This window comes from Chlorocebus sabaeus, chromosome 21 (assembly GCF_047675955.1).
Source record: "Chlorocebus sabaeus isolate Y175 chromosome 21, mChlSab1.0.hap1, whole genome shotgun sequence".
Classification (NCBI taxonomy): domain Eukaryota; kingdom Metazoa; phylum Chordata; class Mammalia; order Primates; family Cercopithecidae; genus Chlorocebus; species Chlorocebus sabaeus.
Window position 1 is genome coordinate 56,677,959 of NC_132924.1, and position 22,896 is coordinate 56,700,854.

A 22,896-nucleotide genomic window follows, 5' to 3' on the forward strand; every position below is an offset into this window, starting at 1 on the left:
AACGAGGAACCTAGAATTCAAAGAGTAACTACCCAAGATCACTCAGTGTGAAAGAGGCACAGACCTAGGATTCTAGCCCAGGTCTGTCCACCTTGAAAGCCCATGCCCTAGGTTGTTCATTTTGCTGCCAGCCCGTTGGAAATAGCCTAAAATTAGTTTAAATTAGGCCAGCAATATTAATGAGTTTCTTTCATAATCCCTTGCAACCCTGAAATTCCAGTTGTATTTCTAACAGGTTCTTAAGTGCTAGCCCTCTAGTTGATCACAGTGGTCCCAGGAACCTCTTTTGGGGATATCCTATGAAGCCTGAGTTGGAGACCCCTGATCTGGGCTTGGTCCCCACACCTCCAGCTCCTTGGTTTGTTCTAGGGACTGGATTCAGAGGGGATAGTGTGATTTATATCTCCAACCCATGAAATGTGAAGACAAAATACTACATTAATAGTGTACCCTGTAAATCTTTTCTCGCATTAGCAGCCTTCTGGTAGAGTCGAGTTGCCAAGGAAGCATTGCCATATGTGCTGATGGAGCTGAACTAAAAGGAGAAGATTGGAAAACTAACCACACTAATAAATTTCATTTGAGGCAGTTGGAAAATGGACTGCTGTTTTGACAAGTTAGAAACAACACACACATCCATTCTCTGCTTCAAATGGTTAAAGTGAATTTCCAGGACCCAACAGAAACATCTTATATTAGAAACCTGATTTTTCTGCTGAGTTACCCAGATGTCAGATATATATGCACTTTAGACTTAAATGTGGTTGCGGTGAAGTGCCTCATCTAGACTGTCTGCTTTAGGCTTTACTGGGCCTTGCTACCTCTTCTCCCTCTGAGGTCAAGGTACAAGGAGGGATCTTGGAATTCCCACCTCTTTAACTTTTCATTGTTTCACAGACCTTTTTACAAAGAGCAAGTACTCAAGACTAATGTTTTCAAGGCCCACATCTGTAGTGGGCCTCAGATTATAATCCAGTCACCTTCATTTTCCTGTTTAACCAGACAGGGTAGTCACTACAAGAATGGTTCTTATCAACAACTTCCCTGAGTGCCAGCATCTGGCCTAGGTCTTAGAAGTGGATTTGTACTTTGGTTTTATTCTAAGTTGAAGTTAATCATTTAATATAAGGAAACATGGGGCCTCTAGTATATTACTTTAACCTCCTAGTTTCTCTAACTGCCTCAGGTCTCTGCTCTTGCAAACTATCCTTCACCTGCCTCTAGAACTTTTTACTTTTTGAACTTTACATTTTACCCTAAAAGCCACCTCATGCATCTACAGAATTTGATGCATGCTCCTTAGTGGACCTGGGAGAGAAGTTGTGCAGTTTACCAGGTAAGAGCAGAGGCTGGAGCCGGACAGCCTGGGTGGAACCCCGTTCCTCCATCGAACAGCTGAGCCACCGTGGGCAGCTCCCTTAAAGTCGGCCTCAGTTTCTTCTTCAGTTGCTGTGGATAAAACAAAAGCCACTGTCTAAGGAAGGTGTTCTGTGGATTAAATGTGTTCATTCACATAAAACACAGAGTAGTATGTGGATGTAGCAAGTGTTCCCCAATTATTGGCTGTTGTCATTATCACTACTATTAATAATTTTGTTACTTATTATCTCGTCTTCTGTGATCCAAGCACAGCCTCCAGTGCCCTGACTGTTTGCCATAGCCTTAAGATGTTGGTGCCTTTGCACACCAGCTGTTTCCTCTGCCTGGATCACCTTGCCCGCTATTCTGCTCATTGTCTCATCTCTCCAGCAAACCTCTGCTCACCCTTGAAGTCCCAGGGCAAATATCTCCTCTTCTTTGATGTTTTCTTCCCTCCTGCCGGTAGAAGAACTGGTTCTCTCCACTGGGTTCTCATAGTCTTGTGATGCCCCTGGGGTCTGGCATGCAGCATGTGCTGTTGTTAGGTGGTTTGTCCCCCATCTGGCAGGTGGAGACAACTAGCATTCCCTTTCCTTTCAAACTCTGAATTTCTTAAGGGGGAGGCACCAGTCTCACTGTGTTCATCCCAGTCCCTCTCAGTACCAGGCACACAGAGGATGCATTTGGTAAATGTTTGCTGAACAAATAGCTATTTGTTGCCTTCTTTGTAGTCTTACATACAGGGTTTTCCCTTTTGTTTTTTGCTGTTCACAGGCATTACTAAATTTATGGCGAGAAGGATAAATCTCAGTAGTTTGAAAGGCTGACTGCAGTGATTGTATCTAACACTGTAGTCATTTGGCTCTGTGGGCTGGTTTTTTATTAGTCATTTAAAAAGACTGTCACAGGATAGTTATGGAGACAAGAGATCATCATTTAAATCACAGTGCTTTCAACCCATCCATAATTTTGGTCTACAATTTAATGATGAGAAAAATACTTCTAGCAAGTAAATATTTAACTAAACATTTTGGCACTTGACCTGAATACAGGGAGTAAGATGGAAATTTCAAATGTGAAGAGGTAGTTTAAACAGGCGTCTGCCCACATATTACTAGTAGAAATTAATGTTGTACTTTTATTAGGTAATAACCAAGCCTTCTCTTATTATAGATGTCTTAATGAAAGATCAGTGAGTGAGTGTCATGCGTATAGTTTAGGAGAGAATGCTTGCTTTGGATAAGAATGCTTGCTTTGCCCAAATGGTTGCATATTCCCATTTTTTCTCATATGCTGCCTTAGGTCATTTAGATTCTAAAGAGCACAGCCCCACTCAAGCTAGCAAGAGCTAAGGGGGGCTTTTAATAAGCATTCGCACAAGAGAGAAAGAAGGTAGAAATCTCAGGGATCCAAGAGCAGGAGCTGCACTGGAGCCTGACTTCAGTGGGACCTGAAGGTGATGGGGACGGGCGCTTCCACCTGTGTGCCTTTCATGGGCTGTGCGCATTCTCTTTTTAGAGTCTCCATTCCTTTTGCTTCACATTCTCATCTGTCCACCAACGCATTTCCTCTGCTTATTCATGGTTTCTGCTTCCTTGTGACATTAGCGCACAGATGGCTTCCAATTGGCTGCTTTCCTTGCTCCACCCATGACATCTTTTCATCTTGCTGCTTCTGTGCTAACTTGTCCCCTTGTCTCTAAGGACTGTCAGTCATACTCCTAGGGAAGGCATCCTGATTGGCCAGCTCCATTTTTGGTAGCAGGCTTAAGTTGCTGAACTCTTGATTTGCTTATCTTTTAGGTGTTTTACATTGTCCAGTCAGCTGTGGCTCTGGGGATGAAGCAGGCTTAGATATTATGGTTGCCTAGTGAAGGATTACTAACTCAGGCCAGGTGAGATGGCTCGCACCTGTAATCCCAGCACTTTGGAAAGCCTAGGCAGGAGGATTGCTTGAGGCTAGGAATCTGAGACCAGTCTGGGCAACATAGTGAGACCTTGTCTCTTTGTTAAAAATAAAAAATAAGAAAAAACAAAAAGTGTTGCAAACTTAAATGCTTATAGGATCTAGGCAGGTTATATAAGTGAACAAATGCAGCTGGGTGTGAGATGCAGATGCGCATTTGCATATTGACACATAGAGTTAAGTGGCGTATAAAGGTATAGATTTTTTTGAGTAAGATGGCTAAGGCTTGTATCCCAGTCTCACCACTTACCAGCTAGGTAACTTGGAACAAATTACTTTAACTCTCTATGCCTTGGTTTCCTCTCTATAGAGTGATTATGAGGATTAAATGAGTTAATAAAGTTTTAAAAATGGTACCTGGCATGTAATAAACATGATGCACTTTTAAAGAAAATTTTCATTAGCCTCGCCATCCTTATCCTTGTTTAATTCCACAATGAAGGACTTTCTCCCATTTTTCCAAAAACATCAAGCTGCATTCATCTATTTAGTTTTCCCCCTTTATAAGGATATGAGCAAAGAAAAAATTTTATCAATTGTGAGGGTATCAATAGAGCAATAAAAATAGAAACTGGAGGCCGGGCATGGTGGCTCACGCCTGTAATCCCAGCACTTTGGGAGGCCAAGGCAGGCAAATCATGAGGTCAGGAGATCAAGACCATCCTGGCTAACATGGTGAAACCCCATCTCTACTAAAACAAAAAATTAGCTGGACGTGGTAGCGGGTGCCTGTAGCCCAGCCACTCTGGAGGCTAAGGCAGGAGAATGGCATGAACCTGGGAGGCAGAGCTGTCAGTGAGCTGAGATCAAGCCACTGCACTCTAGCCTGGGTGACAGAGTGAGACTCCATCTCAAAAAAAAAAAGAAAAGAAACAGGCGTTTGTCCTCATTGAGGTACGGGCCTTAGAGCAGGGTGGGCACCACCTTGCGTGGTTTCTGTCTGAAGGATGGAGCTTCACTCAATAGAGCAGATGGCCAGGGTCAGTCAGTTCAGTCAGAACTGAACCTATGAACTGACGGCTAGGTCAGTCCGTTCGTTGATATTTTATTGTATTTTATTTTATTTTATTTTATTTTATTTTATTTTATTTTATTTTATTTTATCTATTTATTTATTTATTTATTTTTTGAGACAGAGTGTCGCACCACTACCCAGTCTGGAGTGCAATGGTGCAATCTCTGCTCACTGCAACCTCCACCTCCCGGGTTCAAGCAATTCTCCTGTCTTGGCCTCCTGAGTAGCTGGGACTACAGGTGCCTGCCACCACACCCGGCTAATTTTTGTGTTTTTAGTAGAGACAAGGTTTCACCTTGTTGGTCAGGCTGGTCTCAAACTCCTGACTTCAGGTGATCTGCCCTCCTCAGCCTCCCAAAGTGTTGGGATTACAGGCGTGATTACTGGCCTCATTGATCTTTCTTACAAGGATGTCAGATTATGTTTGAAACTTTTCGTTACTCAATAAAATATACCTATAGGTTGGATACATATGGCATTCAAGCTAGTGACCTCTCAGGCTTGCTCCTTTAGGAAGAGAGTGTGGGCAAGGCTGGTCCCTCAGAAGAGGCTGCAAGTGGACCTTCTTACATAGATAAATTAGAAAATTATACTTCCAATGAAGAATAGCACGATGAACCTCTCGCAAAGTATGACAAAGGGTATAACGTACTCCTACCATCAGGGTTAGCTTGCTGCGTGTTTCCAAGAAAAAACAATTGTGATTTAAATTTTTTTTCTTTAAGAAGAACAAATGAAAACGATGAGATTTTTTAGTTCAGATATGTAGCTCCACTAAATGCACTCAGTGTTCTCACTGCCTTCCCCAAAAGTGGTTCTTGATTTAGAAAATGAAGTGGTCCACTGATTTAGAAGGCAGAAGGGAAGGAGCAGACTTTGGGGGAATAATGAGATTTCCTATGTCACTAATACTGTTGATTTACCCAATGTGCAAACGATCCAGAATGTGAGATGGAATGTACTTGGGCCTGATGCGGCTGTTAGAAGTTAGTACTTAAACATTCCATTTCAAATATTCTCATTAAGGGTAATAGCAGAAAATTGCAGCAGAGATTAAGCAGTTTTTAAGTGGTAATCCCCTCTGTAGAACTGTTGATTTGTTTAGTTAATGCTAATTTATTTAATATACTTCTACTTTTTGTTGATTTTTAGGTCTGTTGCCACAGTTATTGGGAGTTGCCCCAGAGAAGGCCATAAAACTTACAGTAAGTCTTTTGAGTTGGTGCTTCTTAGTAAGGGCTTTTGTACATACTCAAGAATCTAGCACATATTCTTATAGGAAACAGCAGGTTTGTTTGCTCAGAGGTGCTAGCTAATTTGAAAGCAGGGGAACTCACCACACACGTTTTTGCATTATTCCCCATTTAGCAGTGGACATCCAAAAATGTGATGATAAACTTGAGTACTTTTAGTGGTTGCTGCCATCATTGTTGTCATCATAGCAGTAGCAGCTAAATTCCCTTCAGTATCTACTGTATTAGGCACATTATATATATTACCTTTTACTGGTCTAATCTCAACAGAGCATGATCCACAGTTTACAGATAAGGAAACTAAGGCCTATCGGGCTTAAAGAGCCTACCTGTGTTCACACAATTCATGAGTGGGAGAACTAGAATTTAAAATCAGACTTGTCTGACTCCAGAGCATGTCAGCACCTGCTGTTTTATAGGATTCATGGTTAGGGTGTGTTCTATAAAGCCAAATGTGCAGGGATCTGGGTTCTAGTTGAAGTCGATCGTTCATCAGATTATTTGCCCAGTGCCTGGCTCACATTTGACAGATGGTTGATATTCAGTTTAAGTGTTTGTGGAATATACAAACATTTGCATCACTAAGGCCATAAAGCCCCAGAAAGTAAAACTCTAGCTTTAGATTGAACTGTGTAGCTTTGGAGCCTGAAATTCTTCTTTTGCCATTTTATTATGTGACCTTGAGATAGCTAATCTTCTCTGGCCTATGTCTGCCAAAAAGATATGACTGTTTCTTAAAATTTCTTGTAGTACATACCATTTTGAGAATATTATATTAATTAATTAATGTAATTTATGTTCTTTGAGAATCCTTGAGGAATTTTTAGATATTGAATTTCTTCTAAGCTGAAAAGGTCTGCTCAGCCAAATTTATCTCCATGATGAGTAGTGTTTTAGATTAATTCTTGTTAGAAGACTTGAAAGTGATTTTTAATCAAGCCTTGTAAAACAGTGTTAAGTTATAAGATGTATGTTTTTATTTTGTCACTATTATCAGTGACAAAATCAGCCTTCTTAAGCTATTCTAATTGCAGAGCGTATTTTTGACTTTCATTTATCTTTTAACTTTTCTCCTGAAACATCAGTGATGCATATATATTTTTCATTTTTTAAAACTGTATTATGCTATTAAGAGTACTTCTCAAACTATTTTAAGATCTGTTAATTTGTGCAATTTATGATTACTCCAATAGACTGATAGAAAAAAATAGCCTATATTGACAGATGCATATTTATAAGTGTTTAATGACTTTCTTTATATTTTTCATCAGCTTCTGTAAATATTTTTCTTCAAGGTGAACGATTTTGTGAGGGATAAATTTATGCACAAAGATGGTTCGGTCCCACTTGCAGCAGAAATTCTTGCTGGAGGCTGCGTAAGTACCTTTTGAAGATCTCTACACTGAAAAGATTTGTTTCACATATATATCACTGCCATGGTCAACAGGTGTGGACTAAGGCTTCTGTTTAACCACAGATCCTGCACAAGGGCAGAGTCTACTAGGGCACCTCGGCTTTTCCTAGGCAGGCGAACCATTCCAGAGGTGGAAGGGTAAATGTTTCTGATCTTACTGCCTGTTAAGTCATGCCTGTTAAATTCGTCATTGCTTATGGTTTGTTCTGCAATAGAAGTCATTTGTGACAGAAGTGTTTGCCCTTTGAAAAATCTTTGCTAACCTTTTCTAAAGTTAATGTTTAGTACATTCTTTCCTCATGGCACCCTCTGCTGGGTCAGGCACTAAAACTTGTAGTTTGAAGTCAGCAACCATAGCTCTCTGCTTGGCTTTGCCTTGCAAGTGGCAGCATCTGCTCAAGCTTCCACTGCTTTTGGGAGAACAATGCTGGGAAATAACTGGCTGAGTGTGCTCTGCATTGTCAAAAACGCTTGGAATGATTGTTTCCTTATATGGATGAACAACCTGCATCTTGTTCTGAAGCTCAGCAAAACATTGTGTCTCGTTTTATCTCATGTACTGGTTTGTTCATGTGAATGTAAATACTTTAAGTAAATTAAACTCTTATACAAAGACTAGTGTTATTTAAAGATAAGGTTGGTTAAATAACAGGCTTTGATCACTCAGGCAATACAAAATTGGTATTTTTTTATCTGAACCTATTTCTTATAAAAAAGATGAAGTCACTTTTTAAAATTGACTTACTCTGGGCAGGAAGTAGTATTCCTGAAGTAATTTTTTTCTTGAAGATCCTTGAGTTTAGGTGTTGGACAATGTTTGTGTGGAAAGGGCTTATTGTCCTATCTAACATTGAATGATGGTTTCTTAAATGTAGCAGGAGCTAAGAAGTCCTAGCTCCTGGTATTCTTTAGAGATGGATGGAATTTGGCTACTGCCTGACTCTCTGTTTGATCAGTGACCTGTCGGAGATGGCCAGGCAGGATCCCCTTGTTCTGTAACTTTAGGAGCATTCAGGATGGAAAAAAGGAGCCTTTAATGTCCTAAATAAAAAGGGCACACAATAATAATCAAAGAGAATTTTAGAAGTTGCTCTTCCCCATAGGTACTCTCCATTTAAAACAACTCTGTAGTTTCCATTTGAGTAAGTAAGTTTTCTAATTTTTGGATAGGTGTATCCATAGGCTGTGCCTAGCCTAGTCCTTCAGGTTGTTGCAGGGTCCAGGATATAGCAGGGTTTTCTGGTAGGTCAGGTAGGGTTGTTGTTTTTTTTAAGTTACATTTTAAACTTTCTGAAAAGATATGATCATAGATTTCTACAAGAATTAAAATGTAAAATTAATTATGTGATACTACTCAAGATGTTGGCAATCATCATGGCATGGTGCCCAGAGGTTTATTTTCTTTTTAATGAAAGCATTTTGCCTGCACATGCCTCTGGGTGCCAAGGAGATTGGTTGTGGCACGTATTTTCTAGGTGCCATCTGTAGGTGGTCTTGTTTTTGCATATGCAGTCGCCCATTTCAAACACAAAGCACATTGGCATCAGAAGTGGTGCCTAGTTAGGTAAAGAGATGTAGCCCTTTTCAAACCTGATCTAAACACAGGCTTAAAATTGGAGCCACTTCGGCTTTACAGCTACTTAAAATATCTGTGAAATGAGATTTGCCATCCTTCATCTCAGAGGTAGACAGTGGTCCTTAGCTTTTCAAGTCTTCTCCCTTGCCTTTTTTCCCCCAGTCATTACTTTAAGAAGTAAGAGTTTATTTTCAGGTAAGCAATCCTGTAGGTAGCAGACAACCCAGATCCCTTTAGATCTCTGAGTAGATGAATGGATGGTTCCATTTTCTGTGTGTTTGTGTGTGCACGCACATCCTTTTTTTTTTTTTTTTTTTTTAAAAGACAGTTTTGCTCTATCACCAGGCCGGAGTGCAGAGACGCGATCGCAACCTCCATCTCCCAGGTTCAAGCGATTCTCCTGCCTCAGCCTCCTGAGTAGCTGGGACTACAGGCACGCACCACCATGCCCAGCTAACTTCTCTGCATTTTTAGTAGAGACTGGGTTTCACCATGTTGGCCAGGATGGTCTCAATCTCCTGACCTCCTGATCTGCCCACCTTGGCCTCCCAAAGTGCTGGGATTACAGACGTGGCCACCCCGCCCAGCCATGCATTTTTTAAGTAGCAGCAGCATCTTTTTTTGCAGGCTTTAGCAAAGTTTTCTGTATAATTGGAGGCAGTCACACATCTTAGAGGGTTGTTGTGAGTTCCACAGCCTCATCTGTCCTATTGGGAATACAAAGGGTTTTGTAAGGTTGTGCCACATGAGCGGTTCCTCATCTTAGTTCATCCAAGCATTGCTAGGTGTTGACTTTTAAGTCTCTGGGGACCTCACCTTGCTTCATTATTACTGAGAATTAGTACACATGGCTGACTTTTGCACTTGTAACCAAAGCTGCTCATTTCTTTGAACAAGGCTTCTTCTGTTTTATGATCTGTTTTCTGCAAAAACGAGGAAAGTATGTAGGGAGGTCTTTGTCTCATAACTTCATAGTGATTAGCTAAACAACCTGTTTTATTGTATTTTTTTTTTAGAAAAATGAAAGTGTTAGTAAATTTGGAGGGAAAAAAATCATTGTCACTAGAAAGGAATAAAATTTATCCCATTTCTTATTTATTATTTTTGGTATAATAAAGCCTGTAACTGAAGAGATTAAAAAATAATCTTCTGTTTCATTGACATGGGAAAAAGGGCAAGTCTGTTATTTCTTTTTAAACTCATTTTTTGCATTTGAGATTAGTTTTAGTTTAGAGCACCGTTAAAAAATTGACTCCAGTTTTCTGAGCATTTTTATAGTTTCACACTTTAACAGTAGTGATACATTCAGCGTGTTTTAAGACAAAACTCGGTGCTGAGACTGGGGTTTACAAACTCTAAATCTGAAATAATTCTTTGTGGTTTGTGTTTTCTCCATAAGTTTGGTTTCTGCATTCTAAATTAGGCTTGTAGTTGTGGGAGTTTTAATGGAGACCTGGACCTTCAGTCTTCCCTACATGAGGTATATATATGTGTGTGTGTGTTTGTGTGTGTGTGTGTGTGTGTGTGTGTGTGTGTGTGCCTTCTGGGTTTTTTTCCGTCTTTTCCCTTCTTGGATCAAATACTTGGCGCCTTTAGAGGGCTGTGATTGAGAATCTGTGTTAGTGACTATGGAAACTTTCAGTCAGTGTGTCAGAAGACAGAGGTTCTGTTACCACTAGCCACTTCCAGTTAGGTTCCCAATGATTCTGAAGACTGACATATTACATCTGAATATGTTGTCTTTATTGGTTTTTTGCTGTTACTTTAAGAAAAAATGAAAAATAACATATGTAATGCAGTATGATCTGTAGGCTGCAGTGCTTCATTCGACAAAGTAAGTGTATGACTTTTATATATCTAGTGTAACATGCATCTAGGTTGAAATCTTGAGGAGCCTGGGATCTTTAGCTTTTGATCCTTTGATCTTTAAAAAAAGTCACCAAGTAAGGAATACAAGTGATGCGATGACTAGTTTCAAGGAAGAAGTATAAATATGATGATTAATTTATATGGCATGAAAATAAATCTAATATTACTAAGAAAGTCATAAAAATATGAACATCTATCTTATAAAGCCATGTTTAGTAAAAACTATTCATATACTAATACAAAGTGGTAGTATTGTGTAGTAATTTTTGGAAAGACAAATTAACATGTTTTAAACTATGGTCCTTTGATAGTGGTCCCAGGGTATTTTTTCACTGTGATGCACACATTTGTGTGCATGAGTGTGCATGTTGTAAATATAATTGGTGTTTATCGAAGTTTGTATTATTTTGAGTGCATTTTTAGTTGGAAAAACAATTTATATGTTTGTGTCACTGGTTCTAAAAGGGACTGGTGAGAATAACACTGTTGGGAAAACATGGAATGAAGAGTAATCTTAATTACTCTCCCCTATAAATAATTAGTACCCTAATGCTGTTGGCTGCCTGATTCCCACCATTATGGTGATTCCCATATGCATGATGTGTTTATGCCAGTTTGTCCAGCCACATATCAAATACTGTTTTTAAGGCAAGTTTTTATTACTCATCTCATACATTACATTCAGTTGCAATTGTTTTATTTTGAAAGATTTTGAAAAACACAAAGATACAGACACAGGTGTGCCTACCACTTAGATTGGTGGCAAACTTGACAGCGCAGTTGGAGGCCCTTAATGTACCTGTCCAAATTGCTTTTCCTTCCCTTATCTCCCAAGAGAAAACTCTGTCCTGACACTGGTGTTTTCCATTCTAAGCATGTCTTTCTACTTTTTATTACTTGTGAGTATCCTAAGCAGTATAAATGTTTGTTTTTGAATGCTTCATCCTAACACAATGCTCTAGGAACAACTCATATGATTCCCAGATTGATGCCTTTGCATTTTTTCCCATTAGTGCAACTCATGTGCTTTGCTTATCAGAAAATAATAGTAAATGGGAGTATTACATTCTAGTGTTGGAATGTGGCATATAGTGCGTATGTCTGTTACAGATGTGTGGGTTTCTAGATAGACTTATGGTTGGAACAGTGTATTCATTTAACCAAGCTTTTGGTTACTTGGGGTTTCTCCCTAGACAACAGTCATTGCTTCAGTCTTATGCTTTAAACTTATACATGATACTTAGTTTAAAAATGTTAACCCTCCCCACTGCCAGCAAACACTCCCTATCTACCTATCAGCCTGCCTTCCCATCACCCCCCTTTCTTCTCCTGTTGCCATAGTTCTCACCACCTTCAAACATTCTGTACAACTTACTTATTTTTCATGATTTTTGTTTATTTTCTGTCTCCTTCATGGTAGAGTACAAGTTCTGCAAGGACATGGATCTTCTTATTCATTGATGTATTCCAGGGACTGCAGGCATTGCATGGTAACCTGTAGACTCTTTATAAATATTGGTTAAATGAATTTTAAAGCTAAAATCACTCAAAAGTGATCTTGTCAATCTTCACAGCCAATCAATGACAAATCTGGTAATGGACTAATTTATATCTTTTCTTTAATGTTTGCCAAACCCCTTCCTGTCATTAACAATAAAACTTATCACCTTTCTCTCCAAGCCGTACTTAACGATGATTCCCAAATCACCAAGAATAGAAAGCATATAGATGGAGATCATTTTATAAAGTGAAAGTGTTCCTTTTAAAACCTTGCTATTCTAATTTCTGAGAATTGCCAACAGGGATGCTTCTTCATTTTTTGTTTTTTGTTTTTTCTTTTTTTTTTTTGTAAAGTTAATCCTTTTGAAAATCATAGCCATTTGTAGTAAGAATAATCACATCTAACAAGAGGCAGTCCAGTTTACTGGAAAGAACATGGGCTTTTAGTCAGTTTGGGGTCTCAAGGCCTTCACCTGCCAGATGTGAGTCAAGGATTACACAACTTATTTGACTTCTCTGAGTTGCAGTTTTCTTGTCTATAAAATTTAGATAGCAACTTTCTCTTTTAGTTGTCTATTGCTGTTTAACAAACCCCTCCAAAACTTAGTGGTTTAAAACGATAATCTGTTCTAATGGCAATCATTAAAAAGTCAGGGAACAGCAGGTGCTGGAGAGGATGTGGAGAAATAGGAACTCTTTTATACTGCTGGTGGGACTGTAAACTAGTTCAACCATTGTGGAAGACAGTGTGGCGATTCCTCAAGGATCTAGGACTAGAAATACCATTTGACCCAGCCATCCTATTACTAGGTATATACCCAAAGGGTTATAAATCATGCTGCTATAAAGACACATGCACACGTATGTTTACTGCGGCACTATTCACAATGGCAAAGACTTGGAATCAACCCAAATGTCCATCAGTGATAGACTGGATTAAGAAAATGTGGCACATATACACCATGGAATACTATGCAGCCATAAAAAAGGATGACTTCATGTCCTTTGTAGGGACATGGATGAAACCGGAAACCATCATTCTGAGCAAACTATCGCAAGGACAAAAAACCAAACACTGCATATTCTCACTCATAGGTGGGAATTGAACAACGAGAACACTTGGACACAGGAAGGGGAACCTGTTGTGAGGTGGGGAGAGGGTGGAGGGATAGCATTAGGAGGTATACCTAATGTAAATGACGAGTTAATGGGTGCAGCACACCAACATGGCACATGTGTACATATGTAACAAACCTGCATATTGTGTACATGTACCCTAGAACTTAAAGTATTTTTAAAAAACAAAAAAATCTGTTCTTTTTCATGAATGCTGCCTCCTTCCCATGGTTTCTGTCTCTTTCCCATGATTTCAGCTGGAGTAGTGAGGTAGCTAGAAGGTCCAGAATGTCCTCACACAAATGGCAACCAGCTTGGAGCTCAGCTGGAGCCAGGGCTGGATGGGGACAGGTTCTCCACATGGCATAGCTGCGTGAGCTTCCTCATACTATAGTGTCAGACTTAAGAAGGTGAGTTCTGAGAGCAGAATAAGAAACTGAGAAAAATCTCAGGCCCAGTTTTTGAGATTATGCAACATTAATTTAGCCACAGTGTATTTGTTAAAACAGGTTATAGGTCAGCCAGATCCAGTGCCAGGGAAAATAGTCTGCCTCTGAATGGGAGACGTGACAATGATGTTGCAGCCATCTTTAATGCACCACACTTACCTTGCCTGATTGTGGGAAAAATTAAATGAGATAATATGTATGAAAGAAATAAATCATGACTTCAGTGCTAGTCTTCCTGCTCTTCTAGTGTCTACTTTTTTTTTTTTTTTTTGAGATGGAGTCTCGTTTTGTCACCCAGGCTGGAGTGCAGTGGCGCGATCTCAGCTCACTGCAACCTCTGCCTCTTGGATTCAAGCGATTCTCCTGCCTCAGCCTCCCGAGTAGCTGGGATTACAGGCATGTGCCACCATGCCAGGCTAATTTTTTTGTATGTTTAGTAAAGATGAGGTTTCACCATATTGGCCAGGCTGGTCTCGAACTCCTGAACTTGTGATCTACCCACCTCGACCTCCCAAAGTGCTGGGATTACAGGCGTGAGCCACCGTGCCCGGCCTCTAGTGTCTACTTTTTAACCTCTAATGTGTGTGTGTGTGTGTGCGTGTGTGTATACACACACACAGAGAGAGAGAGAGAATTTTATGAAAATGAATGTTTTAGTTTGGCTTTTTGGGTGGAACGGAATGGAATAGGTGTATTGGAGTTTGGATATGGCTCTTGAGGACCTCAGTTACCTCAGGTGCTCCTGAAATCTCTGGTCTTCTTTGTGAACCTGCTTATTTGTCATTTCTCTACTGATTGATTTCCTCTGCTGGGTAGCGTAGCATCCTTTTTCTAAAAATGACTTTAATTTCATCCTGTGTCCACAGTGCATGCCAATCCTAGTTCCAAGGGTTTCCTCCTAACAGGAATGATTTCAGTGTTTCTCCATCATTGAGGAGGAGAGGTGTTCTGATTGTCTATTGCTGCATAACAAATAATCTGAAAATTTAGTGACTTCAAATAAATATTTATTATTATTCTCTCTTGTGGTTCTGTGGATTGACTGGGCTCAGCCTGGGAGGGTTGTACTTGGGATTCTTATGTGGTTATGGGCTAGTGGAAGCTGGGGCCAGACTCATCTGAAGGGTCAACCGGGACAGATATCCAAAGTGGCTCACTCTGGTCACTGCTGGGGCTGTGGTCCAGAGCACCTGCTTGACTTCTCTGTGTAGCTTGGTCTTTTCAAACATTGATAGTTTGATTCGGAGAGGGAGCCTCCCAAGAGCAGGCATCTTAAGAGTCCTGGGCAGAGACAAGACTTCTTATGACCTGACCTTGAAGGTCACTGCCAGTGCATTCTGTTGGTCAGACAAGCCAGTTAGGCTGGCCTAGATTCAACAGGAGAGAAATTAGACTCTATATCTTAATAGGAATAATAGCAAAGGATGTTTCAGCTACCACTGGAGGATTCAGTAACCCGTGTTGTGAGCTGGGAACATCTTCATTGCCCTTCATCTTGTGAAGGTTTCATAGCCCATCTCATGCCTTCTCTGAGGGTCTGTTGCTGATCCTAGAACCCATTCATTCTCTAGATTGCTTCTGGTAGCAGGGGGGCAGAAACTCACCAAAGTGGAGATAAGTGAAGGTTAAGGGTATCCATTAAATGAAATTGAAGGCTCTCGAGAATTGAGGCAGCATTAGGAACTGGCTACTGTCTCCATTTTCTCCACTTGGCCTTCTTTGTCTCTCGCAGTGACTTTGCATCACTCTGCACATCTTTTGACTATTCTAATCCATCACTTCTTCTCTTCCTGAAGAACTGATGTTGACTTTCTCAAGAATTCCCTTCATGTTCTTGCCAGCCACTTAGTCTCTCTCACAGTAGGAGACAGCCTCTTTTCATCCCTTGCCCCAGCTCCCAGCTAATTAGCTCAAGTTGTTCAGTTTTGTTTTGCTTTTCATGTAATTATTGAGAGAGGAAATCTGGTTGGCAAACCTGATCTTTGTGTGCTAGGCCATACATATGGCAGCCTTGAGTCATGGCCCTACCCAGATATTAATGACTTTGCTTAACATTTTCATTTGTTTCAACTATCTATAAGTGTCTTCAAACCCTTCTTGTACTGTTTTGTTTTTAGCTCTGAATTCTGTAAGTTTTCCCTGAGTAGTATTGTGTATACTTTGGTCATAAAATATACTCAAAGTCACTATTCCTTGTGATTGAACTTGAAATCCCTTATGATTTCATACTTAATCGTATCAAACCAGGAAGAAAATTTCCTCATATAATGAATACATATACTCTGACAATCAGAGCTGGTGAGACAGATTGTCTGAAGTGGATTTAAGTCTTACTTCACGTTTTTTTTCTTCCCAGGATTTCGTGTGGATATGTAGCGTCATAGTGTAGTTTTCCTAAAATAGAATTTTTATTTCACTATGCAAGCCTCTGCACATATCTTACTTATAAATATAAGATGATGTGAGGCGTAATCATTAGGATGAATTGTTATGGAGTCACTCTCGAGTGACATGTGAATTAATTAAGATATATTATGCATTATAGTGATGCTATAACAATAATGTTAATTTTTTTAATGCTATATCTTTATAACCTTTTGTAGTTCAGTGAAAATCTAGTGATTACATTGTTTTCAAATGTTATTATTGTTATTATTTGGAATATTCCCTGGGAGAACTTTTTGCATACTCCCCCAAAATGTAAGACCATATTAAAGATTTTCTTGATTTGTACTTATGCTTTATCTCTGCCTTCCATCTCTTCTTGACTTGAAGGGTTGGAGACTGTATCTGGTATTATATGACCTGCTATCTTTGTCAACCGTGGTCACTGCTTTGCCACTTGAGGAGATCTTCCTTCATAACTTTTTGCTGACAACTAATTGCATCTCACAGACCTTGAATGCTGAACTGTGACATCTATAAATATGGATGACAGGGCCTATGTCACACTGTTACAGCTGTGTGCCTAACATTGTGTCTGATATATGGAAGAAACCAAAAAAATCTCTGTTGAATGAATAAATGCTTGACTACAAGGTATTGGTTATAGAACTGGAAAGAAAGGGTAGTGGCTCTGTATACCATGTTACTATTAATTTAGAGACTGATGACCAGCAAAGAGGAATTAACTCCAAAAATTGGTGGGAGAGTAGGGGTGCAGGAATTGAGGGAATAGCTGTAACATGGCTAGGTGTCTACATATCCAGGATATTTCACAAGAAAGTATTCCATGATCGCCCAGTAATAGAACCAACCTTTATAAGGCTCCTATTTACTTTATTTGACTTCATTTCTAAGAATGACAAATAAATAATCCCTAAATATATTCAGAATCTTAAGAACAGGATGAAGATAAACAACTTGGAGCGTTTGGTATAGCTTATTTATTATGGCTTGTATTTTAAGTAGAAAAGACTTTATTGAATGACTAACATGAAATTATGTCAGAGTCATGAAGGAATCATAGAAAAGAGGAGGTTTAAAAAAGGAGGAGCCAATTGATAGCCAAAAAAATAAAAATTCTAACCTCATGGCACTATCTAAATTTGCAGATTTCTGAAAAGCCAAGAGGCAGCTCCATCGGTTTACTCAAAAAGTCCTCCAGGCAATGGGACTAAAGCATTGGTCTTGAATAGAGTTCTGCTGCTTACCTCCTCCAATGAGAGGCTCTTTCTCCAGATGATTCTACTTGGACTGAGGGCAAAAATAAAAGAAATATCTGATGGTACTAAGGGCTCATGGGTGCTATAGATTGAATGTTTATTTCCCCCACAATTGCTAGGTTTGAACCTAACTCCCAGTGTGATGGTATTAGAAGAGTGGGATCTTTGGGGGTGATTAGGTCATGAGGGTGGAACCTACAGGTTGAGATTAGTGCCCTTATAAAAGGGATCCCAGAGAGATCCCCACTCCTTCCTCCATGTGAGGACACAGTGAGAAGACAACATCTGTGAGCCAGGAAGCAGTGCTCACTAAATCCCAACCATGCCGGACTGTGATCTCAGATTTCGAGCCTCCAGAACTCTGATAAAGGAATTTTTGTTGTTTATAAGCCACGTAGTCTATGATACTTCATTATAGACACCCAAACAGACTAAGACAGTTAAGCATAGCCTCCCTGACTAAGGGCTGCCTTTAGTGGCTCAGAAAAGTCATCTTATTAGGGGAAAGTCCAACTCTCGTGCTAGACACTGGGCCAGCCAGATATTTCCTTTCTATTTTTCTCCCTTTCCCCTCTCTGGGAAAGTCTCAGAGTCGTTTGACTCAACATAATTCAAACATTGGGCCATCTTTCTGGATTTCTAGTAAATAGGGAGGAGTTTGTTGTGATAGGAAAATCTTAAGAAAGACTGGGTCATAGCTTTCGTACAGTGAAGGTACTTTAGACATTGAAGGTCTGTAAATCATTAAACTATTCTGGTAGTAGTAGTCAAAATACACATGTATAACAGGCAGACCCCAAATGTTAACATATTTGACAGGCCTGTAACTTAATTGCTTTTTAATGTCAGTCAAATGGATTCCACTTCGGTTTCTTGGCCAGGCTTCTATGGGCTCATTAAAACCCCATGAAGCTGAAAACATGAAACTTAATATTTGTAAAACATGTAAACACAATAGCCTTTTTCTGCCTCACCATGTGGTTAAGAAATTAGGACTAGGATATTTCAGTTTGGTATCTTTCTCAGAATCAATTATGGAGTAAGAATTTATTATCGTTCCAATATTGTTAATAATCTAGTAACACATTTTTCACTTAAGAGTTTTATTTTCATACCAAATCAAAAGAAAAAAATTATATATTGCTTTTTGTTTAGAGATGTGCATTTAGATAGATAGTCTAACTTAGTGTATTCATTTGGTAGGGCTGCCATAACAAAATGCCTCATACCACAGATTGGGAGGTTTAAACAACAGGTACTGGAAGTCCTAGGTTAAGGTGTTGGCAGTTTTGGTTTCTTCTGAGGCCTGTCTTCTTTTCTTACAGATGGCCGCCTTCTCACTGTGTCCTCACATGGTCACCCCTCAGTCCGTGTGTTGTCTGTGTCTTAATCTCTAATTATAAGGACACCAGTCATATTGGATTAGGGCCCATCCATCTGACTTCATTTCTTCTTAATTACCTCTTAAAAGGCCCTAAGTCCAAATCCAGTCACATTTTGAGGTCCTGAAGGTTAGGACTTCAGTATACAAATTTTGGAGAGATGCAATTCAGCCCCTAATACTAGGGTTTAAGAAAAGGTCTTTCTTTCAGTTTGTGAGGACTCAAGTTTCTGATTGCAGGAGGGTGATGATATATCTTGTGAAGGCAGTGGGCCCAACACACTTCCCTTCAGAGCTGGACGGGGTGAGTGGCCTCCCGACCTCATGCCACTTAATCTCTGCCATCTTCTCTGTGAGGTTGCTGAATGCCATCTTCAGCATTTGTGAACAGTTGTGAACAGCACTTGACTGCAGTTGGGCAATGTGTTTTAATTTACTCCATCCACTGCTATTTGCTGAATATCTCTTTTTTACCTGTGAGCTCTACATACAATAATAATAGTTATACTACAAATTATTTTCATGTCTCTATTTAACATTGAGTTAGTAAGAAAGTAAATGGAAAATATGTTTAATCTTAGATTCCTTTACAAGTCTTTATTTTCTAATTTATTCAAATATCAAGCACTGTCATCACTTGTGTGTTCATCTTAATGAAACATAAATTATTAGACATTTATTACTATATATCTTGTTTGTAGTTACAATTTTGTGTCCAGATAATCAAAATAATATGTTTGGGTTTTAGTCAAAGTCTATTCTATAACTTTATATTAATCTATTTTTGACACATGTAAGCACACATTTTAGAATGTCAGTGTGCAATTAGATATTCTTAGCACATGTCATTTGTGAAAAGCACTTTAAATCTAAGTACATTCAATTGAGCATAATTAAAATATCAAGATACATATTCTTCATATACATTTTGCCACTTAATTTTTTAAGTAGCTATAAGTATCTACCATGTGAATTCAAATTAAAGGAGGGTGATTAAATTACAGTTATATTTAATGCTTTTAGTTTAAAATGTAGTTGAAATTGTGCTATATTAAAAAATATACTGCCATGTTTTCTGTGGACAGCAGAGTGATGATGGGTTTAATTTTTTTTAATGCAAGACTATTAATATTCTCTGAATATTCTCAAGACTGTTGAATGATTGGGGGTTGGGAGGTGTTGTAAGAAGGCTTTTATTTTTATCTGATGAGTTCTTTTGACTCCTGAAGTCTCAAGAAAATGTTCAGGAATACTATCTCATTTAATAAAGAAGCATTGGAGAAAGCCTTGTTTTATTGATACAGATGAAAGGAAATGGATCATGGGGAAATATGAACTGGAGCTTCTGAACCCTTAGCCTTTAGATAATGTTTTTAGGCTACCAATATTTCCTATCCTTGTGAAAATGAGCAGACAGCCTTGGTGAGTCAGTTATAAGGCACATATAACTGTAAAACCTACTTGTCCACAACTGTTAGACCTAACGTACATTATCATTTTAATGAAGGTCACTGTTCTTGGAGTACTTACAGAAAATGGGGTGTACCTTGGAACTCTGGATTATGTTGCCTTTATGAAATATTTGATTTCTTAAAATTCTGTTTGTTTGTGTTCCGAGATGGAGTTTTGTTCTCTCCACCAGGCTCGAGTGTAGTGGTGTAATCTCGGCTCACTGTAACCTCTGCCTCCCGGGTTCAAGCAATTCTCCTGCCTCAGCCTCCTGAGTGGCCAAGACTACAGGCATGCACCACCGTGCCTGGCTAATTTTTGTATTTTTAGTAGAGAGAGGATTTCACCATGTTGGCCAGGCTGGTCTCCATTTCCTGACCTCAGTGATCCGCTTGCCTCAGCCTCCCAAAGTGCTGGGATTATAGGCGTGAGCCACTGCACCCAGCCCTTAACATTCTGTTTTAAAAAATAAATAGCTATATCACTTCCCTATGCCAAACCAGAAGTGTCAACAATGAAGTCATCATGTAACATGGCAAGAGGGATTTCGGTGGCAAAACTGTAAGGAGGGGAAGAAATCAAGCTTATGGAAGCATGTAGGCACTAAGCGAAAGACACAGTGATAGGAACCACAGTTTGGTTTCTTTGTAGACTAGCCCATTTCAGAGAAGGGGGTATTAGAAGAAAAAATCCTGTAATTTTACTTTGAGCCGTGAAGACCATTTCACTTGAAAAAAACAGAGCATTTGGAAATAATGATGCTTTGTATCAGCCAAACGCTGTGCGTTTGAGAAGCTTGGTGCTTGGACTTCATGCTGACATGGTTGTAGTCACAGTCCTATTGCCCTTTCTGGTTGCTCTCAGCACTCCGGGATGCAAAGGTGGATTTATGTAGATCATGGACTTCTGATATGAATTACAGCAGCCAAAACTGTCATATGGAGATGTGAACTTAAGATTGTGTTGCCAGAGAGGTGAAGCACCTTTGCTCCTATCTTGAAACAACTATGCTATATTTAGACAAAACCTATATCAGTATAATTATTTTGCATGCCCATTTGAATAAAGTTAAAATTGTCACTAGTTATATATTTTTGAGCCTAAAATATTTCTCACGCCTGGGCATGGTGATCACGCCTGTAATCCCAGCACTTTGGTAGGCCAAGGCAGGTAGATCACTTGAGGTCAGGAATTTGAAACCAGCCTGGCCAATGTGGTGAAACACTGTCTCTACTAAAAATACAAAAATCTGGGAGGCCGAGGCAGGTGGGTCACGAGGTCAGGAGATCAAAACTATCCTGGCTAACATGGTGAAACCCCATCTCTACTAAAAACACAAAAAATTAGCTGGGCGTGGTGGTGGGCGCCTATAATCCCAGCTACTCAGGAGGCTGAGGCAGGAGAATGGTGTGAACCTGGGACTCAGAGCTTGCAGTGAGCCAAGATCAAGCCACTGCACTCCAGCCTGGGCGACAGAGGGAGACTGTCTCAAAAAAAAAAAAAAAAAAAAAAAAAATTGGGTGTGGTGGTGAGCGCCTGTAATCCCAGGTACTTGGGAGGCTGAGGCCCAAGAATCTCTTGAACCTGGGAGACGGAGGTTACAGTGAGCTGAGTTTGCACCACTGCACTCCACCCTGGGCGACAGAATGAGACTCTTCCACAATCAATCAATCAATCAATAAAGATATATAGAGATATATAGAGATATATAGATATATAGATATATATATAGTTTTGCTCAAGGATTCAGATTTGGGGATTTTACTGCCCAGTAGCCTGGCTTTCTCATTATTGATTAATCTACAAAGAAAAATTTGATATATCTGATGAAAATATATCTGATGAAAATATTGTACCTAGAAAAACATCTCTTCCGTATTACTTGATGTATTTTAATGTCTCTGAATCCACTGGTTAATCTTTATCTCCTAGAAGCTCTTAAAGTCACAGGAATTCTAGTCCATATGAACAGATTAACCAAAAATTCAGGCAGCTACTCTGTTCAAACATGAAAGAAAAAACTGAAAATGAATTGTTTTATTGAATCTGCTTTTTCACAATAGACAAATAGGCGTAATGGTTCTGAGCGTGGGTTAGAAATTGGGCAAGTCCGGGTTTGCATTCTTTTACTGCCTTGAAGAGAAGTCTCTGCTTCCATTTCATCTCTAGAAAGACGGGAATAATATAGCCTGTGTCAGCATGACTGGGGGGATGAAGGAGATGATGTCTGTGAAGAGTTTAGCACAGTACCTCCTACATCAGAAGTGCTTGACATGTGTCTGGCTCTTGTTTCTCCAGGAAGGAGGGGAGGGGAGAAGAGAGAGTTTGCAGGGCCGTAGTTATTCAAATAGTTATAGCTGTCTCTTCTTTCTGGTCACACTGGTGGGTAATTTGTTCTTGAAAGGTGTCTTGGAAAATCACATCCTTCCAGAAAGGGATCTAGAGGACAGACATGTGTGAAGTATACATTGTTAGAGGGCTGACTGGAAATAATCAGTGCAGAGATCACTGTGGGCAGAGCCACAGCCTTCAGGTCCCATAAAGGGCAGAAGGATAGGAATAATCTACTGCATGGGAAAGCCAAAGAAAGGAAGGAAGATGAAAAGCACCCTGGGGAGGAAAAAATAATTGGGGTATACTACTGGAATATCTTTCCCTCTGCTGGAAGATCCTTCATACATAATGAATCACAGTTTGGAAATGGAGCCTTTGAAAAAAAAATCCTTACACAACTGATAAGAGAGAAGTCTCATACCAGCCATTGAATTTTTTCAGCAATTTGGGCCTCCTTCCACAAGTGTACTTTCAGACTCAGATTCCTCCAGCATCCAGGACCTCTTAGTTAACTATGTACTCTCAATAAAGAGAAAAAGATGAGACCTCTG

The 22,896-nt window shown here is 39.6% G+C and overlaps 1 protein-coding gene across 2 annotated transcripts in view; it reads left to right on the forward strand.

The window, feature by feature from the left end:
- Positions 1-22,896, forward strand: part of SLC25A13 (solute carrier family 25 member 13) — a 210,262-nt gene that overhangs the window by 146,719 nt on the left and 40,647 nt on the right. For both annotated transcript variants that reach the window (XM_007982099.3, XM_073009117.1), the window contains 2 exons: positions 5,492-5,544; positions 6,888-6,968. In XM_007982099.3, coding sequence (XP_007980290.2) covers positions 5,492-5,544; positions 6,888-6,968 — 134 coding nt within the window. The remainder of the gene's footprint in view (positions 1-5,491; positions 5,545-6,887; positions 6,969-22,896) is intronic.